Genomic DNA, 24,969 nt, shown 5'->3' with positions numbered 1-24,969 from the left:
GCCAATATTTATAATCCTATAAGCCACCTTAAGCGTTTCAACTAGCCTGGCCACCTTGTGGAGCATTATGCATGTGCACCCCAAAGCCCCTCTGCTCCTGTACTCCCCTTGAAGTTGTGCCAAAGAGTCTGTATCATCTCTGTTTCTTCTACCAATATACATGACCTCATTTCATCTACCAGGCATCTCTCTATTTGGCCAAATTGTCAGTGTCCCTCTGATATTACTCAACATCATCCTCACAATTCACTATTTTCTCTAGCTTAGTATCATCTGCATATTTGGAGATTTTGTCCTCATCATCCATCTTCAACATTTTTTATATAAATCGGAAAAGGCAAGCCTTCTAATACCAATCCCTGAGGAACATCACTTGCAGTCTGTCTCCAATTGAGAAATGTCCATTTACAAACCCCCTTTTTCCTATCTTGTAGCCAACACATCATTCAAGGACCCATCAATCCCGAATATTTTAAATTAGTTTGTCAACCTGCCATGTGGCACTCAAACAGATGGCTTCTGTAAGTGCAAATGTTCAACATCCACAGTACTACCTTCATCCAGTGCCTGTGTCATGTCATTAAAGATCTCCATTCACATATGTCAGACATAACCTGCCCTTGACAAAGTTGTTGACTGTCTAGAATTAACTTATTTTTCTGTGTCTGTTTACCTCCTCCCATATTATGACCTCTCAGTTTTCCCATTATTGATGAAAAGCTGGATATTATGAGTTGGGTTGCACTTAAGCTATGGTTTCATTTTAATGGGCAGTGCAGGTTGAAGGGCTTAACGTGCCCACTCCTGTTTCCAAGTATATTCAGTTTGAAATTGTTAGAATCTAAAAGTTTATGACTATAGATTTTTGATTGCTAAGCTAATAAGCATTTTAGTCATAGTGCATGTGATAATCTCTGAATTGGGAGTCCTTTGGCATTCATTCTTCAGTGTTATGCTGCAATACTTGGATAAGCCACCAGAGATCATCCAAGAGTTGCCTTATTGATAAAGCCAGTTACAACATTGCAAAAGGAAATGTTGAGTGTAGCTGACTTTGAGTATCCTAAATTTTGGACTTGTGGAATTGTCTTCTTATTCCACTGTCTTCACAGTTGTAAATTATTGGACTCTTTCAGCATGGAAACATACATGATGTCTTTAAGTACTCCTCCTTTCTTATAGGGTGTTTGCTGTATCGACGAATTTGATAAAATGGATTCAAGAGATCAAGTCGCTATACATGAAGCAATGGAACAACAAACCATTTCCATCACAAAAGCTGGAGTCAAAGTAACTTGTTTAAAGTATTTTGAATCTTTGGTTACTGTGAACTGAATCTGAAGAGAATGAATTTATAGTTGATTGCTTATGTGCGTAGTAAAAGCTAATTGGCAGAGTGAAATTTTAGATTAAGTAAAGATTTTTATCATTTTTTCTTAAGCATTCTTTGACAGCATAGAATCCCTACAGTGTGGAAGACGACCATTCAGCCCATCGAAAAAAAAGCTGACCCTCCGTAAAGCATTCCCCCCCAACAACTCTGTGCCTGTAACTGTGCATTTCTCATGGCTAATCCACTTAGCTTACACATTTCTGGACACTATGTGCAATTTAGCATTGCCAAGCAATCTAACCTGCACATCTTTGGACTGGAATGAAACTGGAGCACCCCAGGAAACCCACCAAGACACGGGGAGAATGTGCAACCTCCACACAGCCACTTGCCCAAGGGTGGAATTGAACACAGGTTTCTGGCGCTGAGCAGCAGCATTGCTAGTCAGCCTTGTTTAATATTCTTTTTCTTGTGTTCTAAATGGAGGATAACTGCTGATCTTCCTTTCAATATCTACTGTTTTCCCTTCTTCTAGCTCGTATCTGCTAGTAGCCCACATTCACACATTACCTTGATAACAGATTAAAAATGTATTCGCCACTTTGATAAATTTTATCAGACATGATGACTAAGATTCAATCTCATTTTAGTTATTTTTCCCTCCCACTAGGTCTGTTATCCTGTTCTAATTTTCACTTTCATTCTGCAGCGTTACACTGCAATATTTGAAAATATTCCTTCAATGGATTAAAAGCTAAAATCTAAAACAATTTTTTTTTCAATTTTTAGGCTACTTTAAATGCCAGGACTTCTATCTTGGCTGCAGCAAACCCAGTTGCTGGGCGATATGATCGTTCAAAGTCTCTCAAACAGAATGTGAATCTCTCAGCACCAATTATGTCTCGATTCGATTTGTTCTTCATTCTGGTTGATGAGTGCAATGAGGTGGGAATATCAGATTTTCGTGCTTTATTTCATAGCCAGTATTTTTATTTTTAAACAATTTAAGGAAATTAATGTAATGTAATTTTTATGATCTAGGTAACAGATTATGCCATTGCTAGGCGTATTGTGGACCTGCATTCTCGAATTCAAGAATCTATCGAGCGGATCTACTCTTTAGATGATATCAGGAGGTACCTATTATTTGCAAGGCAGTTCAAACCGAAGGTCAGTCACTTGATGCAATGTGAAGTTTAATGGACTGCGGATTGTATAAACTGTATTTCGTGATCACTTCCCAAGGATTTAATTTTCTAGATTTCAAAAGAATCCGAAGATTTCATAGTGGAGCAGTACAGACGACTTCGTCAGAGGGATGGCTCTGGAGTGACTAAGTCAGCATGGCGAATTACAGTACGTCAACTGGAGAGTATGATTCGACTTTCTGAATCCATGGCCAGAATGCATTGCTGTGATGAGGTAACTTTTAATCAGTTAAGAGACTTTTCCTCTTTGGACTGTGCATTGTTGCTAATTCTGCCCTCCCTAATTTCTATGACATTCAATTGTCTTACTGATTAAAAATCTGTTTATCTTGGCTTTAAATATACTTAAGAACTCTCTCTTTATAGCCCTCTGCAACAAAGAATTCCATAGATTCACTACTGTCTGAGAGAAGAAGTTCCTTAGCTGTGTCTTAAAGGTGTACGACTCTTTATTCAGAGAATATGCCCCACCCCCGAGAAACAACCTTTTTGCATCCATCCTGTCAAGTCCTCTAATAATCCTCTATGTTTCAGTACGGCCAACTTCATTCTTGTATGTTCGTGAGCGTACAGGCCCAATCTACTGCAATTTTCTTTGTAAAACAGTCCCTCCAAGCCCAGGATCAGCCCGGTGAACTTTGTCCTAACTGCCTCAAATGCCTAAATTTCCTTCCTTAGATAAGGAGCCCAGAATTGTTCAGTCTTTCCAACTGTTGTCTGACTAGTACATTTTCACAGCTTTTATATCCTATTCTCTTTGAAATAAAGACTAACATGCCATTTGACTCCCATATTACCAGCTTTTTGTAATATGTGCATCAGGACTTCGAAATCCTTCTGTAGCTTTCTGCTACAGAATATTGCTCCATTGAAATAATACTCAGCTCCTCTTCTTCCTTTTATAAAGTACATAACAATACACTTTCCCACATTTATACTCCATCTGCTGAGTTTTTGCACATTCAGTTAACCTGACTATTATCAATGTGTATTGTGTAATCCTCACCACTTGGCCTTCCCATTTTTGTCATCTGCAGTCTTAGCTGTTGTAAATTCACTTTCCTCATCTAAGTCATGAAAATATATTGCAAATAATTGTGGCCCCGGCATGACTGTCGCAAACTATCATGAGTCGTATCACCTGACTACGTTTTTTAGTACACCGACCGCCTATTCAAATGTTTTAGCGCTACGCGGATACTTTTACTGAGCAGACCTAAGGCCAAAATAATAATAGATAACTACACAGTTGATGTTCAAGTCATGTATGTGCCTACTTCCTTTCAACTGCTAGGTTTTTATTTTGAGAAAACTGTGCTGCTTGTGCTTACTATTTAATAGTCCACCTGAGATCTGGGAAGATCTCTTCTTGCTTCTTCTGGCAGTTATTTGCAGCTATAGTTGGATGATCTGTAAAATTGTTCATGGTAATGGTTTGCTGTGTTATATCAAAATGCATGGAACGTTTTTATTAAATTATTACTTTTGATTACGTTTCAGGAGATTTAAGATTGCTTAAAATATACTTTCAACAAAGTGCTACCAAAAAAGGAACATATCCTGAATTTTCACTTGTGCTTTATAGGTACAACCTAAGCATGTAAAGGAAGCTTTCCGGTTACTGAACAAATCAATCATTAGAGTAGAAACTCCAGATGTAAATTTTGATCAAGATGATGAAGGGAGGGAGGAGATGGAGCAGGAAATCCACAATGGTAAGCTGACTTTTTAATTTCACCAGAAAGGAATAATCTGTAATCAGATGTTTAAGATGTCTGTACATGTTGATATTCAATCCTCTACCTTGGTCTCTAAGAATCTGTTTTGGACTTCTGCGTTTTATTATGTTGGCATAGCAAGTGGCCTATTCAAATGTCCCTAATTTTCAACTAAGTTAAATACAGTATTGATATTTTTCCTTTTAAAGTTTATCCTCTCACGTGTGTACAATGAACAAGTGGTGCTAGCACTCAGTTAATAATCAAGAGACCCACGTATTGTTTTGGTCACCTGGGTTTGAATCCTGCTATTGCAGATGGTGCAATTTGAATTCAACAAAAATCTGGAATTAAGAATCTAGTGCTGACCTTGAAACCAATGTCAATTGTTGGAAAAACCCACAGCTTCACTTGGATCTTTTTTAGGGAAGGAAACTCCATCCTTACCTGCTGTGACTTTCATATGGCTGTCCCACAGGCAGGACAGGCCCAGAAGCACCAGCCACGCAGTGGTACGTGGGACCAAGGGAGTTGCCCTGGGAGTCCTCTACATTGATGCCAGACCCCATGAGGTCTTGTGGCACCAGGTTAAGCACGGATATGAAACCCTCCTGCTGATTATCATGTAATGTTCTCCCTTGAGTGACCAAAACCTGGAGGAAGCACTGAAGGTGGGAATGGCAGAAAATTAACCTTGGGTGGAGGGGTTTTCAGTTTTCATCACCCTGAGTGGCTCTTCTGCAGCACTATGAATCAAACATGTCAAGTCCCAAAGACATTGTTGTTAGACTGGGTCTGTCGAGGGAACTGAAATGAGGGGAAAACGTACTTGGCCTGATCCCCTCAAGTCTGGCTATTGCAGATACATCTTATCAGTGAGTGACCACCACGCAGCCCTTGTGGAGACAAAGTCCCACCTTTACTGAGAATACAATTGTGTTTGACAGTATCACCATGCTAAATGGACAAACTTTGAACAAATCTAGTAATTCAAGACTAGCCATCTAGGAGGCACTGTGGCCTGCCATAGCCCCTACTCTATTATCATCAAGCCAGGCTTAATGAAGAGTGCAGCGGGCATGCCAGGAACGGCGTTGGACTCATCCACCATGTAGTGTCAATCTACTGAAGCTACAAACAGGGCGTCTTGCATACTAATTGAAAAAGCTAAGCATTTCCACAACCAGTAGATCAGATCTAAGCTCTGCGGTTCAGCCACATCCCATCATGAATGGTGGTAATAATTAAGCAATTCATGATGGGAGGAAGCTGTACAAATAGCCCCATCCTCAATGATAGGGAAGTGCAGTGCATTTAGAGTAAAGGATATGACTGAAGCATTTGCAACAGTCTTCATCCAGAAGTGCCAACTGGATGATCCATCTCAGCCTCCTGCAGAAACCCGCAGCATCATAGATGCCAGTCTTTAGCTAATTCAGTTCAGTCTATGATACAAAGGTGATTGGAGGCATGGGACATTAGAATGCTGTCAAGGTTCATAATTTTTGCAGAAATAATACTGATGACTTGTGCTCCAGAACTTAACACACTTCTGATCCAGTACAGCTACAGCACATGCATCTGCCTGACAATGTAGAAAATTCCCTAGGTACCTCTGTGTGCACCCAGCAGAACAAATCCAACCTGCCCAATTGCTGCCCTATCAGATTACTCTCTATCAGTAAAACGATGGAAGATATGGATGATTTCATCAACAATGTTACCACATGGCACATGCTTATGAGCATAGGGGTAGTCCATTCAGCCCCTCGAGTCTTTAATGGCAAAACAGTGAGATCATAGATGATCTGTGGCCTAACTCTATATACCTGCCTTTAGCCCATATCTCTTTGTACCTCTTGCTTAACAAATTTATCCATCTCGGATTTTAAAACTAACAGGTGATCTAGCATCAACTGCTATTTGTGGAAGAATTCCACATATCTACCACACTTGTGTAGACGTGCTTCCTCACATCTCTCCTGAATGATCCACCACAAATTTTCAGATTATGCCCCTTAATTCTAGAATCTCCAAACAGTGGAAATAGCTCATCTATCTATAATTAATTTTTTTATTTGCTCTTAATTCCATTTGCCTCTATCTTAGCCATCAGTCTTTTGTATTCTATATAAACAACATCCATAGACCATTCCCTGTCCAATGCCTTAGTCACCTCTGCAAAAAAAAATTTAGAGTCTTTCAGGCATGCCCTCCCCGCCATGAATCTGTGCTGGCTGTGCCTGATTAACTGAATCTTGGAGGTGTTCAGTTAGCCCATCTTTCATTGTAGTTTCCCAGCATTTTTGCACCACAGGTGTTAGGATAACTGGTCAATAATTCCCTGGTTTTCTTCTTTCAGCCTTCTTAAAAAGTAAAGTAACATACTCGCAACAATCTAATCTCAAATGCAGTTTGTGTTTTATCTGAGCCTCGCAGCCCCTGACTTTATTACAGCCTTAATTCAAACATTAACAAAAGAGCTGAATTCCAGAGGTGAGAGTTACTGCCCATCACATCAAGGTTGCATTTAAGTGATTAGGACATCAAGGAACCCGAGCAAAACTGGAGCTAAAGGGAATCGGGTGGGAGGGAATTACACTGGCTGAAGTCATACGTGGCGCAAAGACACTAGGAATATTGTAAGCAACACACCTCCTAATTCATCAAAACCCACCTACAAGGCATAAATCTGGAGTGTGATGGAATCCTCCCCACTTGCCTGGTTGGCTGCAGCTCTAACAGTACTCAAGAAGCTTGACACTATCCAGAACAAATCCAAATTCAAATATCCACTCCTTCCACCACTGACACTCAATCATTAGCTATAGTGTGTATCATCTAAAAGATGCACTGCAGCAGTTCACCTTCCATCCTTAGTACTGACCTTCCAAACCCAGAAGCACTTCCATTTTTGTCAGGTTTAGGGCAGCAGATAAATGAGAGCACCTCCACCTGCAAATACCCCTCAGCAAACCCACTCAGCACACAGACTTTGAAATATATCGTTGTCCTTCAGTGTTGTGTCAGTTCCCCCTCTAACAGGTCTGAGAGTCTACCTACAGCATTCTGACTGGCGCATTGAAAGGAGACAGGTCCCTACCATTTTCTCATGGGCATTGAGGGCAAGCAATAAATACTTGCCCAGCCAGTGATGCCCACAAAACATTAATAAATTTTAAAAATTCTTACAGATAAATTTTGTACGATTGATTGTTCTGCAGGACCTTAGGACTTGCATTCTTTTGGTGAGGGGTGGATGAAATTTTGAATTCTCTCCTGTTAGACCATTTTTCTTTCCAAATTGTATATCAGTTTCACTTCGATCTTTGATCTTGTGTGACTAAGTTGGTATTCTAACCTGCAAAGATTTGTTTTGTGGTCACCTTAACCCTTAGTTTGACCCTTTGTAGATGTTGAAGCAAAATTTAAAGTGCCCATTGCCAATGCTCTGCGCACTGACAAAGAGCTTTCAAAATAAGTATGCTTTAGAATTTGTGAGCTAAGTCTGAAGTTTGGGGCAACAAATGTAAAACTATTGTCTGTGTGATGGATAATCTCAAGTTAGGATTTTAGTATTTGTGGTAATATTGGATTTATTTTGCTTCAAGATAATGTCTGGCCGTCGAGTTGTAGGTATTTAGTTAGTGTGGCATCTTTCGGAATATCAAATTTGACAAAGTAGAGAATTTACAGTAAGAGCAATTTTAGACATTAATAGATTGCTTTATCAAAGCCGGGATTCTTTGTACCAAAGATCAGTTTTTTTTTTCTCTCTTTGCTTCCCAATGGAAAAGGCCTGGGTTAGATGTTTTGAATGGAATGTGTATAAAAGAACTCAACAGTTTTGAGATAGTCATATAGGCACACACTTTTGAAGTTGTTTTCCTTAAATGTTCTGGCTAAGATTTGATGAGTTGCTGCATGGACCTTTTACTCATTTTAATAATTAAAAGGCTAATTATTTACTGATCATGCCAGTAAATTATTAGTAACTTCATTTTGATTTGTTTTATCTTACTATTGCTGAATACTTACAGTGCTTCCTTAGAACAAAGGGATCTAGTACCCTGTGTACTAATAAATGTTTATTCTGGACAGGGACTTCAGATATACCAAATGGCATTAATGGTGTGAACGGCCATTCTGAAGACAGTATCAAGGAAGACGTACCAAAACTCACAATGAGGCTGTCTTTTGTAGAATATCACAAGATTTCCAATCTTATCGTCCTTCATCTCCGAAAACTAGAGGAAGGTAACGTGCAAGTTACTCAGTTGTTTCATTGTAAAATGTAGTTTAATACAGGTAAATTTGCATTGTCTACCATCCCACCAACCACAATCTCCGGTTTACATCTAAGATGTCATTGGCACCTCCAAAGAGTAACTGTTATCTGTCTGAGTGACTGTAAAAGAATCAGCTGAAGGCTGAAACATTTTTCCCCATTCTATATTTATAGAAGCTGACTCTAAACTTATGCAAACTGCAGCGTATGTCAAGGAGAGTGCATTAAATGCCAAGGTTTTAGTGTATCAGTGGAGGATATTTACACTCTCTTGTTATCTGGAGTGCGGCCTAATTTAAAAATGGTAGTGGTGGAGATAGTCATTAATTTAACTTCGGACAGGGCCGACTTTCTCCTCTGAAGTTGTTTGATTGTGGCAAAGATAATGGCTTACATCATAGATATTACTGAAAAGTACCCTGGTCTTGTCTCTGCTGTGTAGTCGATAGCCAAACCAGCCCTGTTGCAGAGCTTGAATTGACACCCCAGACTGGCAGCTCTATCATTTGACTTTCAAAGATTGGTCTAAATTGAACCCTCCATGAGAAAATGCCATTAAAGAGTGGACAGTGGTTGATCATATTTACCACTGGGAGAAATTGAAGGTAGCTTAGTAAGTTCCCATACCTGAGCATAAAGGGATCAAAGTGATCAATTTTATGCCTAATATTTTCAGGAAGTTATGAGTAGTCTAGGTATGACACAACTTAAGTCCTTTGCCTGCCATCTGGAATCTCAAGATTTTGAAGAACTGTCATGTCATCAACGTGATGACTATGGTATGTTGCGATGTGTACTTCTCCAACCGTCGTACCCTCTAATTTTCTTCCCAGTTGTGCAGGTCTCTGAAGTCTGCAGCTGAGAAAGAACATTACCAATAACTGGGACAAAGAGCAGAAGCTTCTCTTGTTTGTCACCAAGGATTCACCCAGTCACTCCACTGGTTTTAGTCCCCTCAGATTAGCTTATAGGCACTAAGAGTCCCTCTTAACTAATCAAGAAAAGGTTCTTCAAGCAAAAGGACAAATCTGCTTTGTGAAATTACATACCAGTGTTCCAGGAATAGTTTGCAAAAGTGTGTAATGTGGCCTGAGAATATCACAAAACCGTAAGTTTACGATCGCATAAAACACTGGTCTTGCAAGCATACATAGTATAACTTATGAATGGAGAAAAAGCTGCAACACAAAAGGACTTGGGGATACTTGTGCACAACATAATAATTCTAGCATACAGGTGCAGCAGGTAACCATCTAGGCTAACGGAATGCCTGCCTCTTTGAAGGTTACGTGGAACAGTCCCTCTTCCACACCTACACAGGCCCCAAACCCCACCTCTTCCTCCGTTACATTGATGACTGTATCGGCGCTGCCTCTTGCTCCCTAGAGGAGCTCGAACAGTTCATCCACTTCACCAACACCTTCCACCCCAACCTCAAGTTCACCTGGGACATCTCCAACACATCCCTCATCTTCCTGGACCTCTCAGTCTCCATCTCAGGCAACCAGCTAGTTACTGATGTCTACTTCATGCCTACCGACTCCCACAGCTACCTAGAATACACCTCCTCCCACCCAACCTCCTGCAAAAATTCCATCCCCTATTCCCAATTCCTCCGCCTCCGCCGCATCTGCTCCCACGATGAGGCATTCCACTCCCGCACATCCCAGATGTCCAAGTTCTTCAAGGACCGCAACTTACCCCCCACAGTGGTCGAGAACACCCTTGACCGCGTCTCCTGCATTTCCCGCAACACATCCCTCTCACCTCGCCCCCACCACAACCGCCCAAAGAGGATCCCCCTCGTTCTCACACACCACACCACCAACCTCCGGATATAAAGCATCATCCTCCAACACTTCCGCCATCTACAATCCGACCCCACCACCCAAGACATTTTTCCCTCCCCACCCTTGTCTGCCTTCCGGAGAGACTGCTCTCTCCGTGACTCCCTTGTTCACTCCACACTGCCCTCCAACCCCACACACCCGGCTCCTTCCTCTGCAACCGCAGGAGGTGCTACACTTGCCCCCACACCTCCTCCCTCACCCCCATCCCAGGCCCCAAGATGACTTTCCATATTAAGCAGAGGTTCACCTGCACATCCGCCAATGTGGTATACTGTATCCATTGAACCCGGTGTGGCTTCCTCTGCATAGGGGAAACCAAGCGGAGGCTTGGGGACCGCTTTGCAGAACACCTCAGCTCGGTTCGCAATAAACAACTGCACCTCCCAGTCGGAAACCATTTTAACTCCCCCTCCCATTCTTCAGATGACATGTCCATCATGGGCCTCCTGCAATGCCACACGGATGCCACCCGAAGGTTACAGGAACAGCAACTCCTATTCTGCTTGGGAACCCTGCTGCCCAATGGTATCAATGTGGACTTCACCAGCTTCAAAATCTTCCCTTTCCCCCACTGCATCCCAAAACCAGCCCAGCCTGTCTCTGCTTTCCTAACCTGTTCTTCCTCTCACCCATCCCTTCCTCCCACCCCAAGCCGCACCTCCATTTCCTACCTACTAACCTCATCCCACCTCCTTGACCTGTCCATCTTCCCTGGACTGAACTCTCCTCTCCACCTATCTTCTTTTCTCCATCTTTGGCCCACCTCCCCCTCTCTCCCTATTTATTCCAGAACCCTCTCCCCGTCCCCCTCTCTGATGAAGGGCCTAGGCCCAAAACGTCAGCTTTTGTGCTCCTGAGATGCTGCTTGGCCTGCTGTGTTCATCCAGCTCCACACTTTGTTATCTTGGATTCTCCAGCATCTGCAGTTCCCATTATCTCTAGGCTAACGGAATGTTGGCCTTATTTTCCACCCCTTGAAATAAAGACTAGGGAAGTCTTACTGAAACTGTAAGACTTGTACCACAGCAGGAGTGCTCTGAGCAGTTTTTGTCCCCTGATTTTAGAAAATTTATTATTTCATTGAGGCAGTTCAGTGAAAGTTGACTAGGATGATCCCTGAAATGGAGAGGTCGACTTATGAGCAAGAGCTAAACAGATTGGATTTTACTCATTGGAAATGGAGAATAAGAGGTGATCGCATTGATATGTGATTCTTAGGGGACTTGACCAGGTAAATGCTTGGGGGATGTTTCCTTTCGGGAGAGTCTAGGACCAGATGACACAGCCTCAGAATTAAGGGATGCCAATTCAAATGGAGATGATAATTTCTTCTGATGGTTTTGTGTCTTTGGAACTCCTTGCCACTGAAAGTAGTCGGGGTAGAGACCTTGGTGTATATTTAGGGCTGTGATAGATTCTTTTTTGGTTCCCTAGAAAGCAGAAGAGAGTAAGATAATAAAAGTGTGAAGCTGGATGAACACAGCAGGCCAAGCAGCATCTCAGGAGCACAAAAGCTGACGTTTCGGGCCTAGACCCTTCATCAGAGAGGGGGATGGGGAGAGGATTCTGGAATAAATAGGGAGGGGTGGGGGGGGGGGGGGGGGGGCCGCGGACCGAAGATGGAGAGAAAAGAAGATAGGTGGAGAGGAGAGTATAGGCGGGGAGGTAGGGAGGGGATAGGTCAGTCCAGGGAAGACGGACAGGTCAAGGAGGTGGGATGAGGTTACTAGGTAGGAAATGGAGGTGCGGCTTGGGGTGGGAGGAAGGGATGGGTGAGAGGAAGAACAGGTTAGGGAGGCAGAGACAGGCTGGGCTGCTTTTGGGATGCAGTGGGGGGGAGTGGAAGAGCTCGGCTGGTTGTGTGATGCGGTATGGGGAGGGGACGAACTGGGCTGGTTTTGGGATGTGGTGGGGGAAGGGGAGATTTTGAAGCTGGTGAAGTCCACATTTATACCATTGGGCTGCAGGGTTCCCAAGCGGAATATGAGTTGCTGTTCCTGCAACCTTCGGGTGGCATCATTGTGGCACTGCAGGAGGCCCATGATGGACATGTCATCAAGAGAATGGGAGGGGGAGTGGAAATGGTTCACGACTGGGAGGTGCAGTTTACTGCGAACCGAGCTGAGGTGTTCTGCAAAGCGGTCCCCAAGCCTCTGCTTGGTTTCCCCAGTGTAGAGGAAGCCACACCGGGTACAATGGATACAGTATACCACATTGGCAGATGTGCAGGTGAACCTCTGCTTAATATGGAAAGTCATCTTGGGGCCTGGGATAGGGGTGAGGGAGGAGGAGTCTGTCACATCGTGCTGAAGCAATGCAACAAATGTTTCTCCTACCTGACAAACTTTTGCTTGTTTATTCTGGTCCTAGCTGTCGTATTTTCAAATAGTTGGTGGTCTGAGTTTGATATGCATGGTCTGGAGTTATGATGGATGCAAGTTCAGTTGTGGGTTTCAAGAGGGCATTAGATGACTTTTCAAAATAGAAATAGCATATCGGATTATGCAGAGGGAGGCAGGGATTCAGCATTCTCAGAATGTTCAGAGCTGCTGCTGACGCAAAGGGCTATGTGGCCGTTTGTACTGTTGTGAGTCTGTATGAGAACTTGTCCTCAGTTGCTTATGTGAATGTCAGTTTTATTTTGGAAATGCGAATATATATTTATACAGATGCAAATAATGACAGTTTGGACTTTGAGTCAATTTTACTTGTAATAAACTGATTTTTCTTTGGCTGAGGAATTCTGCCTCATTTGTTCCTAATATAGTCTGAGGCCTCTATAACTGGCTATATACCTGGTTAAATTAATATGTCATGATTAGTGGAGGATTGGAACTAAGTTAAGGAATTTATTCACTCCTCCTCAATTGTTACAGACTAATTTGGATGTTTCCTAGTTTAGAGAAGTCTCCTCCGAATAACTAGTAAAACTTATTCAAAGATGTTAATTAAACTTAGGGCAAAGCAGATTGCTCACTTGAGCAACATAATATTTAGGTGAACAGTAGTGTGACAGATGAGATTCTGTATAGATAAGTGCAGTATTTGATAGATTTGAAAAATCATTTAAATCGCATTGTTATGGATACACTAAAATTGTAGCAATGCTGATTAGTCTCAAAACCTGTAGCGTTTATGTCTGGGCCACATGCAGAATGTGCCAGCTAGTTTAATTCCAGTTACTGAGATATAGTACAGAGACAGGCAATGAAGTTGATGGCTAGAATGAGCGGATGGAATTATAAGGAAACATTTTTTTTAAAAGGTGGATTTTTCCAATATGGAGGTTATGACTATGATGCAAGATACCAAGTGTAACAGGAAAGCTTTTCTGATTTATTGTCACGTACCTAAGTACAGTAAGAAGTTTTGTTTTGCATGCAGTACAGGCACAAGGATATACAGTTCATAAGGTGTTTAACCAGAGTGAGGCATACAAGGTTACAGGTGCACAACAGCAAGATCAACATTACGATTTAAAATTTTGAGAGGTCCATTCAGCAGTCTAATAACAGCAAGGAAGTAGCCGTTCTTGAACCTGTTGGTAATTGTGTTTTAAGCTTTTGTATTTTCTGCCTGACAAAGAGGCTCGAAGAGAGTTTAACTGGCTTGGGAGGGATCTTTGGCTGCATTTCCATGGTAACAAAGTATAGATGGAGCCCACGGGTGGGAGCTTGACTTGTGCTGGTCTCAGTTGTGTTCACATCTTTGTGTAATTTCTTATGGTCCTGGGCAGAGCAGATACCATACCAAGCCGTGATGCACTGCAGAAAGTATTCTGTAAAAGTTGGTGAGGGTTCTTAGGGACATGCAAAATTTCCTTCACATCCTGAGGAAGAAGTGCTGTTTTTGTGCCACCTTGACCACGGCATCTCTTTGGGAGGATATCCATTTAAATCAGTACAACAGGTGGGATATGATTTAGTTCAAATGAATTATACCTCCCAAGACTGAAATTCACAAAGATTTGGAATATGATCTTCTGGATAATGTAGTGAAAGTAGAAAGTCATTGAAAAACAAGTTTTATATGATCTATTGACTTCATTGAAACAACTGAGTAAAGTGAGCAGAAGTACCTCAGCTTTTGGTACTTGCATTTAATATTAATATTAATCATGTTAAATGCTTTGACTTTTACTCACGTTGGATGACAGATGTGTGGGGAATTAACTCAAAATAAAACATTTCAAGTAAATTTTATTTGTACATCATGAACTTGATTTGTTTCTTCCTTCTTACCTGCAGAAGATGAAGATGCTTCCCCAAAGAAGAGTGAACTCATTAACTGGTATTTAAAAGAAATTGAATCTGAAATTGAATCAGAAGAAGAGCTAATTAACAAAAAGAAATTAATTGAGAAAGTTATTTACAGACTTATTCATTATGTAAGTGGGAAATATGTCTCCATTCTGATATGTTCAAATAGCTCGACCTTTTTGGTTTCCTGAATATTAAACCTGTTCTGTCAATCGTAATTACTAATTGGAAAATGATTACAGACTTGCGACTGAACTTCTTGCATGTGCATTACTCAGTTTAGTTTATTTCTTAATGGTTTCTGAGTTACAAGTTTTTTAAGATGTTTGTGTACTTTCTGATTAGTTTGTTTTCAATAGATAATAGGTGCAGGAGTAGGCCATTCGGTCCTTCGAGCCAGCACCACCATTCATTATGATCAGGGCTGATCATCCACAATCAGTATCCTGTTCCTGCCTTATCCCCATAACCCTTAATTCCACTGTCTTTAAGAGCTCTATCCATCTCTTTGTTGAAAGTACCCAGATACTTGGCCTCCACTGCCTTCTGGGGCAGAGGATATCCACCACACTCTGGGTGAAGAAGTTTTTCCTCAACTCTGTTCTAAATGGCCTACCCCTTATTTTTAAACTGTGTCTCTGGTGCAGGATTCACCCATCAGCGAAAACCTGCTTCCTGCCTCTGGAATGTCCATCCTTTAATAATCTTATACATCTCAATCAGATCCTCTCTCATCCTTTTAAACTCAAGTGTATACAAGCCCAGTCGCTCCAATCTTTCAACATACGATAGTCCCGCCATTCCAGGAATTGACCTTGTGAACCTATGCTGCACTCCCTCAATAGCAAGAATGTCCTTCCTCAAATTTGGAGACCAAAACTGCACACAGTACTCCCAGGTGCGGTCTCACCAGGGCCCTGTACAGCTGCAGAAGGACCTCTTTACTCCTATACTCAATTCCTTTTGTTATGAAGGCCAGTATGCCATTAGCTTTCTTCACTGCCTGCTGTACCTGCATGCTTGCTTTCATTGACTGATGTACAAGTACCAGAACACCTAGATCTCGTTGTGCTTCGCCTTTACCTAACTTGATTCCATTTAGATAGTAATCTGCCTTCCTGTTCTTGCCACCAAAGTGTATAACCGCACATTTATCCCCATTAAACTGCATCTGCCATGCATCCGTCCACTGACCTAGCCTCTCCAAGTCAGCCTGTATTTTCCTAACATCCTCCTCACATTTCACACTGCCACCCAACTTTGTGTCATCAGCAAATTTGCTACTTTGACTTTTAATGCCTTCATCTCTATCATTAATGTATATTGTAAACAGCTGCGGTTCCAACACCGAACCTTGTGATACCCCGCTGGCCACCACCTGCCTTTCCGAAAGGGACCCGTTTATCACTACTCTTTGCTTCCTGTTAGCCAGCCAATTTTCAATCCAACTCAGTATTTTGCCCCCAGTACCGTGCGCCCTAATTTTGCTCACATTCCTACAATGCCTTGTCTTAAACTTTTATTCAGTTATTCTTTCTGTTGAAGTGCAAATTGCCAGTTAAATATTAACCACTAAATCTCTGCAAAATGATCTGATTGCTGGTGATGGGAAATTAAGACAACATAGGCAGGCAATTTGTTTTATTGTATGTGAGATAATAAATTTGTGCTCTTTGTCTACCACACATAGTTTTGCAACACGGTGTTGAAAGTCGTGGAAACCAATACAATCTATAAATATAGCAACTATAGAAAATTAATTATCTCAAATAAATACTGCACAATGTTCTTTTTGAGGTAATTTTGTGTTTTAATTTCTTGATAGGACCATATCTTGATTGAATTGAAACAGACTGGTCTGAAAAGCCGAAAAGGAGAAGGTGATGAAGTTTTGGAGCAGGATCCCTACTTAGTTGTTAATCCCAATTATACTTTAGAAGATTAAGTGTGAAATGCTACACTGCATCAATGTGGAATATGTTACTTATAAAAACTTTGCTAAAATAGACAGTTGTCTAAAATACAGGCATGGAATAAGCTTTGATATCATCTAATTCTTTTCCAGAGTAGGATTATTTTGGCTTTTAGCTCTGAACAGGTTACTTAAGTGCTAATCAAGGGGTAAAGCAAATGATGTCTAATACATTTTTAATAATATGTTAATGATCTTTTATGTTTGTTTTTAAGTCCAAAAGTATTTTTAGCTTGAATGGTGTAAGGAAATTATAATGTGTACTTTAGGCTTTTGCTGATAAATGGTTTAAAATGCACACATGTTTCCTAACCACATCTTTTTACATGTTGCTAGTTACAATTTATGATTCAAGATGAGTTAGAAGAAAAGAATGTGCTATTTTGGATCGTGTGACTGAATAATTTGCGCACATCACAAATAGATTATAAGGATTGTATTATGTTCTTTTTTAAAGTGCTACAACTTAGAGAATGTTGTATTTTAATCCCAACTCAAGTTCAAGATTTTAAGGGACCTTATTTTGGTGGTATTTGAAGGACTGAGCAAATTTTTTCGGCCATGAGGCTAATTTAAAGGTAGCTGTGTGGCTGAAGCAATGTTGTAAATGTATTTCTTGTAGATTAGTACCCTAAAACTGGTGTAATGGCTTCATTAAAATATAAAGGAAACTATATATTTTCCCAGTGTTTCATCTTACTAACTTCGTGCTTCTATTTGTAAATGTTTCTATTTCAGCTGTCACTTCTATTGCTCAATCTTAACAGATGATCTATTGCTGGAGACTGAAGTGGTGTTTAGTCAGTGGAAATCTTGTACAGATGTTAACTGTTCAAAAGCATAGCAGTGAGGGATTAGTAAGGGCATGAATATGAGTTAATGTTTTTTAAAAGATGTGAAAGAAAATATGTTTGATTGGACATGGTAACATAAGTTTTAGTTGTGCACATGAGTGAGGGTGAATCAGATATTGTGTCCAGATTTTTTCTGGGTGATTTAGATTAGTACCAGACACCGGTCCATTTCAAACTTTGATGTAATACTTTCTTATAGGATGATGACTTATTGTCTGATTTTATGTAACTGAGATTGTAGAAATCTGATTGTTGTTTAACAATTTTCTTTCTCCAGAGGAGTGCCAGGGCAAAAGTTTGAAATAGTGGAATTGTTTGTATCTAGCTGTTCTCTGCAATTTGCTGTTCAAATGAATTCACACAGCAGGCTAAGGTTTATAAATTGAATTTAGCATACAATCATTATACTTCAGAATGGTTTTTCTTGTGGAACGTAAGCTGTGCTTTTGTAATAAAAAGCAAGAATGTTTTGTTAAACACTACATATTGAGTAAGATTTCAAAAACAAGCCTACTAACAAGCGAGGACGTCATGTGAGCATGTGGAAGGAAAGATTGAGGGTGAAAGTCAAAATCCTAGTTGAAAAGATTAGTTTTCCGCAGGTTTCTAAAAAAGGAGAGAAAAAGATATTTGGGGAGGAAACTAAAATTGTTCCAAACAAGAATCCTTAAGTAGGACAAAATGGAACAGTTCTTAGAGAAAGTAAAAGCCAGTTACATCACCATTACTGTTGATTCATAGTAGTCTGTGGAGTCTTTATCTGTTTAATTTGAGTATTACTTGTGAGTTTTAGGCTTATTGCTCATTGTTGTGATCCCAACTGTAGTTGTTATTGATTTATGTCAGATCCCGGTCTGAAACCTCACCAATTCCAGCCGCTGTTTGAAACACGATCCCAACAAAAGGTACTGAGGTACAGCTTCCTTCGTTACAGGATATAGGAAAATAGAGAAATAAAATGTCCAGCATTGTAGAAATAAAAGTTCAGAACCACAGTCTTACAACCCAGACCACGCTGGCACCTAGCCTCCAGTCCAGACCAGGCCATGACTCCAGATCATGCCTTCTTCGCCTTGAGGATCATGAGGCTGGGCAATTGCTTTAGATCACCTTGTCAGGAGGCTGCTACACCAGACCGGGAGGTGTCGCTGGAGGCTGGGAATTGTCGCAAGCTGGGAGAGAAGGAAGGGAAAAAGTCACTGGGGGGACAAAAAGGAAGAACAGGCAGAGTGGACAAGCTCTGGCTGGAGCATGTCCTCTGCCATTGTCTTGATCATTACAGACTCCTGACTTTTATAGTTGGCAGACAGGCTTTACAGAATCGTGAGGTGAGTTTATTTAGTGTAGACTTCCAAGCCTTTGACCTGCTTTTGTAGCCACAGAATCTGTTATGACTGGTCCAGTTTTACTTTCTGGTCAGTTATAACCATCTCCTTTCTGGTGCCGGAAACAAGTTCTGCTTAAGTTAGAGTTGAAAAGATGTCCTCCGAAATGTTGGCTCCATCAGATGAAATTCTGTGAGAAATTCACTGTATCATAGTGAATATTCTTCGATTAAAAGTCAGAACCAAAATATTTGATTATTTTTGGAGCATCTAATGATTTTCCAAAATAAAACATTCTGGACAAAATCTAAAGTTCTTTAGCATTCACATTAGATGTATTTTTGGAGTGGTCCAAAAATAAGCTGGCTTTTATCTTCCCCTTTTTATATAAATGTATTGTACCTTTATGTTGTTTAATAAATTATTTTAATTGATATCTAATTTTTGAGTTCACACTCTTCTAGGCCTGTTTCTAGAAGATCATGTAGTTATGTGGCACAGACGCAGATCCTTCAGTTCAGCATGTCCATGCCAACCAAATATCCTAATAAAAACCACCAGAACTGTACATCCTGTAAGTCAGGAACAAAAACAGAAGTTGTTGGAAAAGCTCAACAGGTCTGGCAGCATTTGTGGAGAAAAATCAGAAATGTTTCAGGTCCAGTGACCCCCTTCCTCAGCCTCACAAAAGTTACTAGACAAAAGCTTGCCCCCTTCTACAACAACTTCTGAGGAAGGGTCACTACACCCGAAACACCAACTCTGATATTTTCTTCATCGATTCTGCTGGACCTCCTTTTCCAGCAACTTCTGTTTTTTGGACAAAATATCCTAAACTGCTCTAGTCCATTTTGCCCATATCCCTTTGAAACATTCCTATTCATGTACCCATCCAGATGCCTTTTAAATGTTGTAAATGTATCCGCTTCCACTGCCACCCCGTCAGCTTGTCCTGATTTACATAAATGAGTTGAAGGCAGATGTTGAAGGCAAAACCTCTTAAGTTTCCAGGTGATACCAAACTACAGAGAACAATGGATTGTGAGGATGATGCTTATTGACTTCTGAGAGACATAGATAAGTTGACAAAATGGACAGACACCTGACAGATGAATTTCAAAATTCAGAGAAATCTGTGATAATGTATTTTGGCAGAAGAAGCACAGAGAAGCAATGGCTCAATGATACAATTTTGAGGGGAGTCCAGGAGCAAAGGGACCTCGTGGTTTAAGTGCATAATTCTTGGAAGGTTCCCAGGCAAGTTAAAACAGTAATAAGGAAGCCATAATTGAGTGTGGCTAACACTGGGGCAGTGGTTAACACAGTTTTCAGGCTGTCAGTGCCTTCTGACAGTCCTCCACCCAATAAAATTTTTTGTACTTCTTCAACAAGTCAGTCAGTGGAGCAACAAACTGCTAAAATTAGGTTCGAACCTTCGATTAAAAAAATACTCAATACCAGAAATCATGATACTCCCCTCTTTATTGATGGTAAGGGAAACTCCTCCATAACCTTTGTTTTCACAGCCCATGGGGCCATTTGTCTATGCCCAGTAACATGGCCTAGTAATGTGACTTTGGGCTTTTGTGAACTCACTCTTAGCTGGGTTCAAAGCCGAGCCTACCTCCAGAAGTTATTTGAACAATTCCAATTGATGCTGCAAGTTTTCCTTCCATATGTGACCAAAAAAATCACCAGATTGTCACAACACGATTGCATAATCTCACATTGACGTTACTGGTTAGTCTTTGAAATGTGGCCAGCACATTTTTCACACCATGGTATAATTTTAAACTGGTACATACAATTGGGTGTAACGAGACGTGAAGTATCCTCACTCTTTCAGATAAAGGCATCCTTTGTGTAAGTCCAGCTTTGAAATATAAGTTGTGTGCCTCACTTCTCAATACAGTCTTCCAGCCGTAGAAGACTTTGCAATAGTCCACATGTAATCATATGGTAAGAAAACCCAGTAGGCCTCCTGAAGAGAAATACTCCATGAAACTCAATGAATTAACTCATCGCCAAAAAAAAATGCAAGATTCAGCCCAACTTTATGTGTGCCAGTATGTTCAAGGGTTAACAAGCTATAGAGGTTTTACTTAGAACATAGAGAAGTACAGCACAGTACAGGCCCTTCGGCCCACGATGTTGTGCCGTGGAATAACCCTCATCCAAAAATAAAATAACCGAACCTGCATTCCCCTCAATTCACTGCTGTCCATGTGCGTGTCCAGCAGTCGCTTAAATGTCACTAATGACTCTGCTTCCACGACTACCACTGGTAAACTATTCCATGCGTCCACAACTCTCTGGGTGAAGAACCTCCCTCTGACGTCTCCTCTATACCTTCTTCCTAACACCTTAAAACTATGAGCCCTTGTGGCAGTCAATCCTGCCCTGGGGAAAAGTCTCTGGCTATCGACTCTATCCATGCCTCTCATTACCTTGTACACCTCGATCAGGTCACCTCTCTTCCTTCTTCTCTCCAGAGAGAAAAGACCGAGCTCAGTCAACCTCTCCTCGTAAGACAAGCCCTCCAGTCCAGGCAACATCCTGGTAAACCTCCTTTGCACCCTCTCCAAAGCCTCCACATCTTCCCTATAATAGGGTGACCAGAACTGGACACAATATTCCAAGTGTGGTCTCACTAGGGTTTTGTAGAGCTGCAGCATAACCTCGCAGCTCTTAAACTCGATCCCCCGTTAATGAAAGCCAAAACACCATATGCTTTCTTAATAATCTTATCCACCTGGGTGGCAACTTTGAGGGAGCTATGCACTTGAACACCAAGATCCTGCTGTTCCTCCACAAAGAACTAACTTACTTGAAGAACTAACACCTAGTGACCAATGTTGCAGGGTTTTTTTTCTTCAAGATGAGGGACATCACTGGCTAGGCAGCATTTATTGCCCATACGGCAGTTAAGAGTCAACTGCTGTATATCTGGAGTCATGTGTCGGCCATTGGAGGATGGCAGTATACTTCCCTGAACGGCATTAGCGAACCATATGGGTTTTCCAACAATCAGCAATGGGTTCATGGTCATCATTAGATTCTTAATTCCCAATTTTTATTGAATTCGGATTCCACTGTCTCCCTCAGTGGGATTTGAACCCAGGTCCCCAGAATGTTATCTGAGTTTCTGAATTAACAGTCCAGTGATAATACCACAAGGCCATCACATCCCCCAATGCATATACTCACTCAGAGCTAGATAGCCAGCTAGTGAGCAGCCAGTCAGCAAGCTCTGTCAAGCAGAATGCTAGCATTCAATGATGGCCAAAAGGATTCAGATCTTGAATCCTAATTAATCTGTAAAGCTAAGGATTGTGAACCCGACTGGTAATGATAGAGCTGGATCACAAGCGAGAGTGATACCTACTCTGGATGAAAAGCCAGTGGAAAATCAGACAACTGAGGTGGTAAACGAAGTGTATCTTGGGATTTCACCTGGCTACGTAGCAGTATGGCCACAAAGCCACAGGTGGGAACAGGAGGAGAAATCAAGGAGTAAAGATAAGGAAGTTGAAGTTCAATGATCGGAAACTATATTAGGTCAAATGGTTAGGAAAAGAAAACAAGAACAGATGTAGGACAAAATGGATATTTTTAGTCAGAGAAATTAGCTGAATTGCAACAGAAACATGAACAATTAAAGCCGTTGTATCAAAAAGCATTCACAAAAGAATCTCGGTATTCCAGAATGTTACTAGCGTAAAAATGAAGTATTGGTGAGGAAATGGAGACTATCACATATTCAGGCAGATGGAAAATGAACAGATATTCATCAAGTTGTATTGCTGGTGAGTTATAGAAAGGAGGTACCATTTGAATTACAGTAGAGGTCATTTGGGAATAAGGAAAATTCAAGCCAAATTGCAAAAGCATTTTCATTGGCCTGGACTGCATAAAGATGTGGTTGACTTTTGCTGCACATGTAATACATGTCAGGTAACAGGAAACCCTCAAGCAGTGATAAAAGCAGCATCCTTAATACTCATTCCTTCATTTGAGGAACCTTTTACATTAACTTTTAGTTGATTGCACAGGACCTCTACCTAAAACACAAAGTGGGAGCTAGTATTTGTTGACCACAATGGATGTGTCTATTTGATTTCCAGAGTGTGGAGGTGCATTTGACTCTGGCACGGTGGCTCACTGGTTAGCACTGCTCCCTCACAGCGCCAGGAGCCCAGGTTCGATTTCCCCCTCTTAGGCAACTGTCTGTGTGGAGTTTGCACATCCTCCCTATGTCTGCGTGGGGTTCCTCTGGGTGCTATGGTTTCCTCCCACAGTCCAAAGATGTGCGGGCTAGGTGGATTAGCCATGCTAAATTGCCCATAGTATACAGGGATGTATAGATTAGGGGGGGTGGGTTTGGGTGCTGTGAGGTTTGGTATGGACTTGTTGGATCGAAGGGCCAGTTTTCACACTGTAGGGATCCGATGATGATGATCAACACCATCTAACTTTTGATATTTTGTAATTATCTCTCTGTCTTTCTTAATCAGATCGTAGGCCATCCCTTCACTTGCTGTTCAACTATTGACGCTTTACTCACACTTTGACATTTTTGCTCACCTGCAAAGACTTGTTATTCAGCCTGTCAACACTTCACTCACATCATTTGAACTATTTTTGACACTCTTAATTATCTAGAATTATCTTGCAATGACCTGTCTGCCTATAAATTCTGTGCCTGTGCTCCTCTCTCCACTTCACCTGATAAAGGAGCAGCGCTTTGAAAGCTTGTGATTTCAAATAAATCTGTTGACTATAACCTAGTGTCAAAAACAAAAGCTGCTGACAAGCTCAACGGGTCTGACAGCATCTGTGAAGAAAAAGATAAGAGTCAGTGTTTAGGGTCCACTGATCCTCTGAGGAAGGGCCACCGAGCCTGAAACATTAACTGTGATTTTTTTTCTTCACAGATGCTGCCTGACCTGCTGAGCTTTTCCAGCAACTTCTGTTTTTGTTCCAGATTTACAGCATCCACAATTCTTTCAGTTTTTATGACCTGGTGTTGTATGACTTTGGGACTGATTTCCAGAGACCATTCCATCATGACTGAAAGGATTGTAGAAGAGTTACTTAAAATTGTTACTAGATCTGGACTACCCACAGAAATACAGTCAGATCAAGGGTAAATTTTACATCAAGCTATTCAATGAAGGTATGGGTAGTTAAGGAATAAAACAATTCAAATCCATCATGTACCATCCAGAATCACAGAAAGTATTAGAACGGTGGCATCAAATTTTAGAGACCATGTTCAGGGCTTATGGTCAAGATTGTCTAAAGGATTGAGGTAAGGGAATTCCATTTATATTTTTTGCATTTAGTGATGCACCTAATGAATCTACGAAATTCAATCCATTTGAATTTATTTTGGGGCATGAGATGAGAGGGCCACTGAAATTAATTAAGGAGAAATTGGTGAATCAGCATTCAGAAACAATGTTCTTGTGCTATATGTTAAATTTTAGAGATTAAATAGAGCAGGTGAGTTGGCTAAACTGCATTTAAAAGTAGCACAGCGTGTGATGAAATAAGAAACAAACAAGAAATCAAAAATTCACAACTTTGCTGGTAGAGATAAAGTGTAGTGTTATTCCCAGTGACAGGTTAACCTGTGAAGGCAAGTTTAGTGGGCCTTATCAAACCAAATCGTTGAGTGTGGTGAATTACTTGATAAGAATGCCAGATAGAAGAAATCTCACAGAATGTGTCATTTGAATATACTCAAAAGGTATTTTGATAAGGAATGTTACAACTCAGAGTGAAGAACATGGTTCAGATGATTTGGAATTGGACATTCATCAAGTTAAATAGGACAATGAGGAAGTTCTCAAAAATGGAATAAATCATTGAGTTACCTTCCAGGGGAAAATTGAAATGGCCTGAAAGAGTTATCACAATTACATGGGGAGGTACATGAGAATAAATTGGGAAGTAATAATTTGATTATGCATGATATAAATATGGGACATGCTGTTCCAGTTAATCAACATCCTTACAGGCTTAACTCTCTGAAGTTGGCACAGATTCAGAAAGATTGAAAACATGCTCAGAGATGACATAATTGAAGTGAGTTGCAGGGAATGAAGCTCACCCACAGTAATGGTGCCAAAACAAGATGCTGTCCAATGATTATGTGTG

At 40.9% G+C, this 24,969-nt stretch overlaps 1 protein-coding gene across 1 annotated transcript in view; it reads left to right on the top strand.

Moving 5' to 3' along the window:
* mcm6 (minichromosome maintenance complex component 6) overlaps nucleotides 1–17,309 on the top strand; it is a 30,649-nt gene extending 13,340 nt beyond the window's left edge. Inside the window, exons 10-17 of the mRNA XM_048535130.2 lie at nucleotides 1,183–1,290; nucleotides 2,123–2,278; nucleotides 2,375–2,503; nucleotides 2,594–2,755; nucleotides 4,127–4,256; nucleotides 8,361–8,516; nucleotides 14,645–14,784; nucleotides 16,482–17,309. Of these exons, the coding sequence (XP_048391087.1) occupies nucleotides 1,183–1,290; nucleotides 2,123–2,278; nucleotides 2,375–2,503; nucleotides 2,594–2,755; nucleotides 4,127–4,256; nucleotides 8,361–8,516; nucleotides 14,645–14,784; nucleotides 16,482–16,601 (1,101 nt within the window). The 3' untranslated portion in view covers nucleotides 16,602–17,309. The remainder of the gene's footprint in view (nucleotides 1–1,182; nucleotides 1,291–2,122; nucleotides 2,279–2,374; nucleotides 2,504–2,593; nucleotides 2,756–4,126; nucleotides 4,257–8,360; nucleotides 8,517–14,644; nucleotides 14,785–16,481) is intronic.
* Nucleotides 17,310–24,969: the final 7,660 nt, after the last annotated feature.

This window comes from Stegostoma tigrinum, chromosome 7, assembly GCF_030684315.1.
Source record: "Stegostoma tigrinum isolate sSteTig4 chromosome 7, sSteTig4.hap1, whole genome shotgun sequence".
In the NCBI taxonomy this organism is placed as follows: Eukaryota; Metazoa; Chordata; class Chondrichthyes; order Orectolobiformes; family Stegostomatidae; genus Stegostoma; species Stegostoma tigrinum.
The sequence above is the reverse complement of the archived record's forward strand: the minus strand, read 5'-3'. Positions and strand labels throughout refer to the sequence as shown.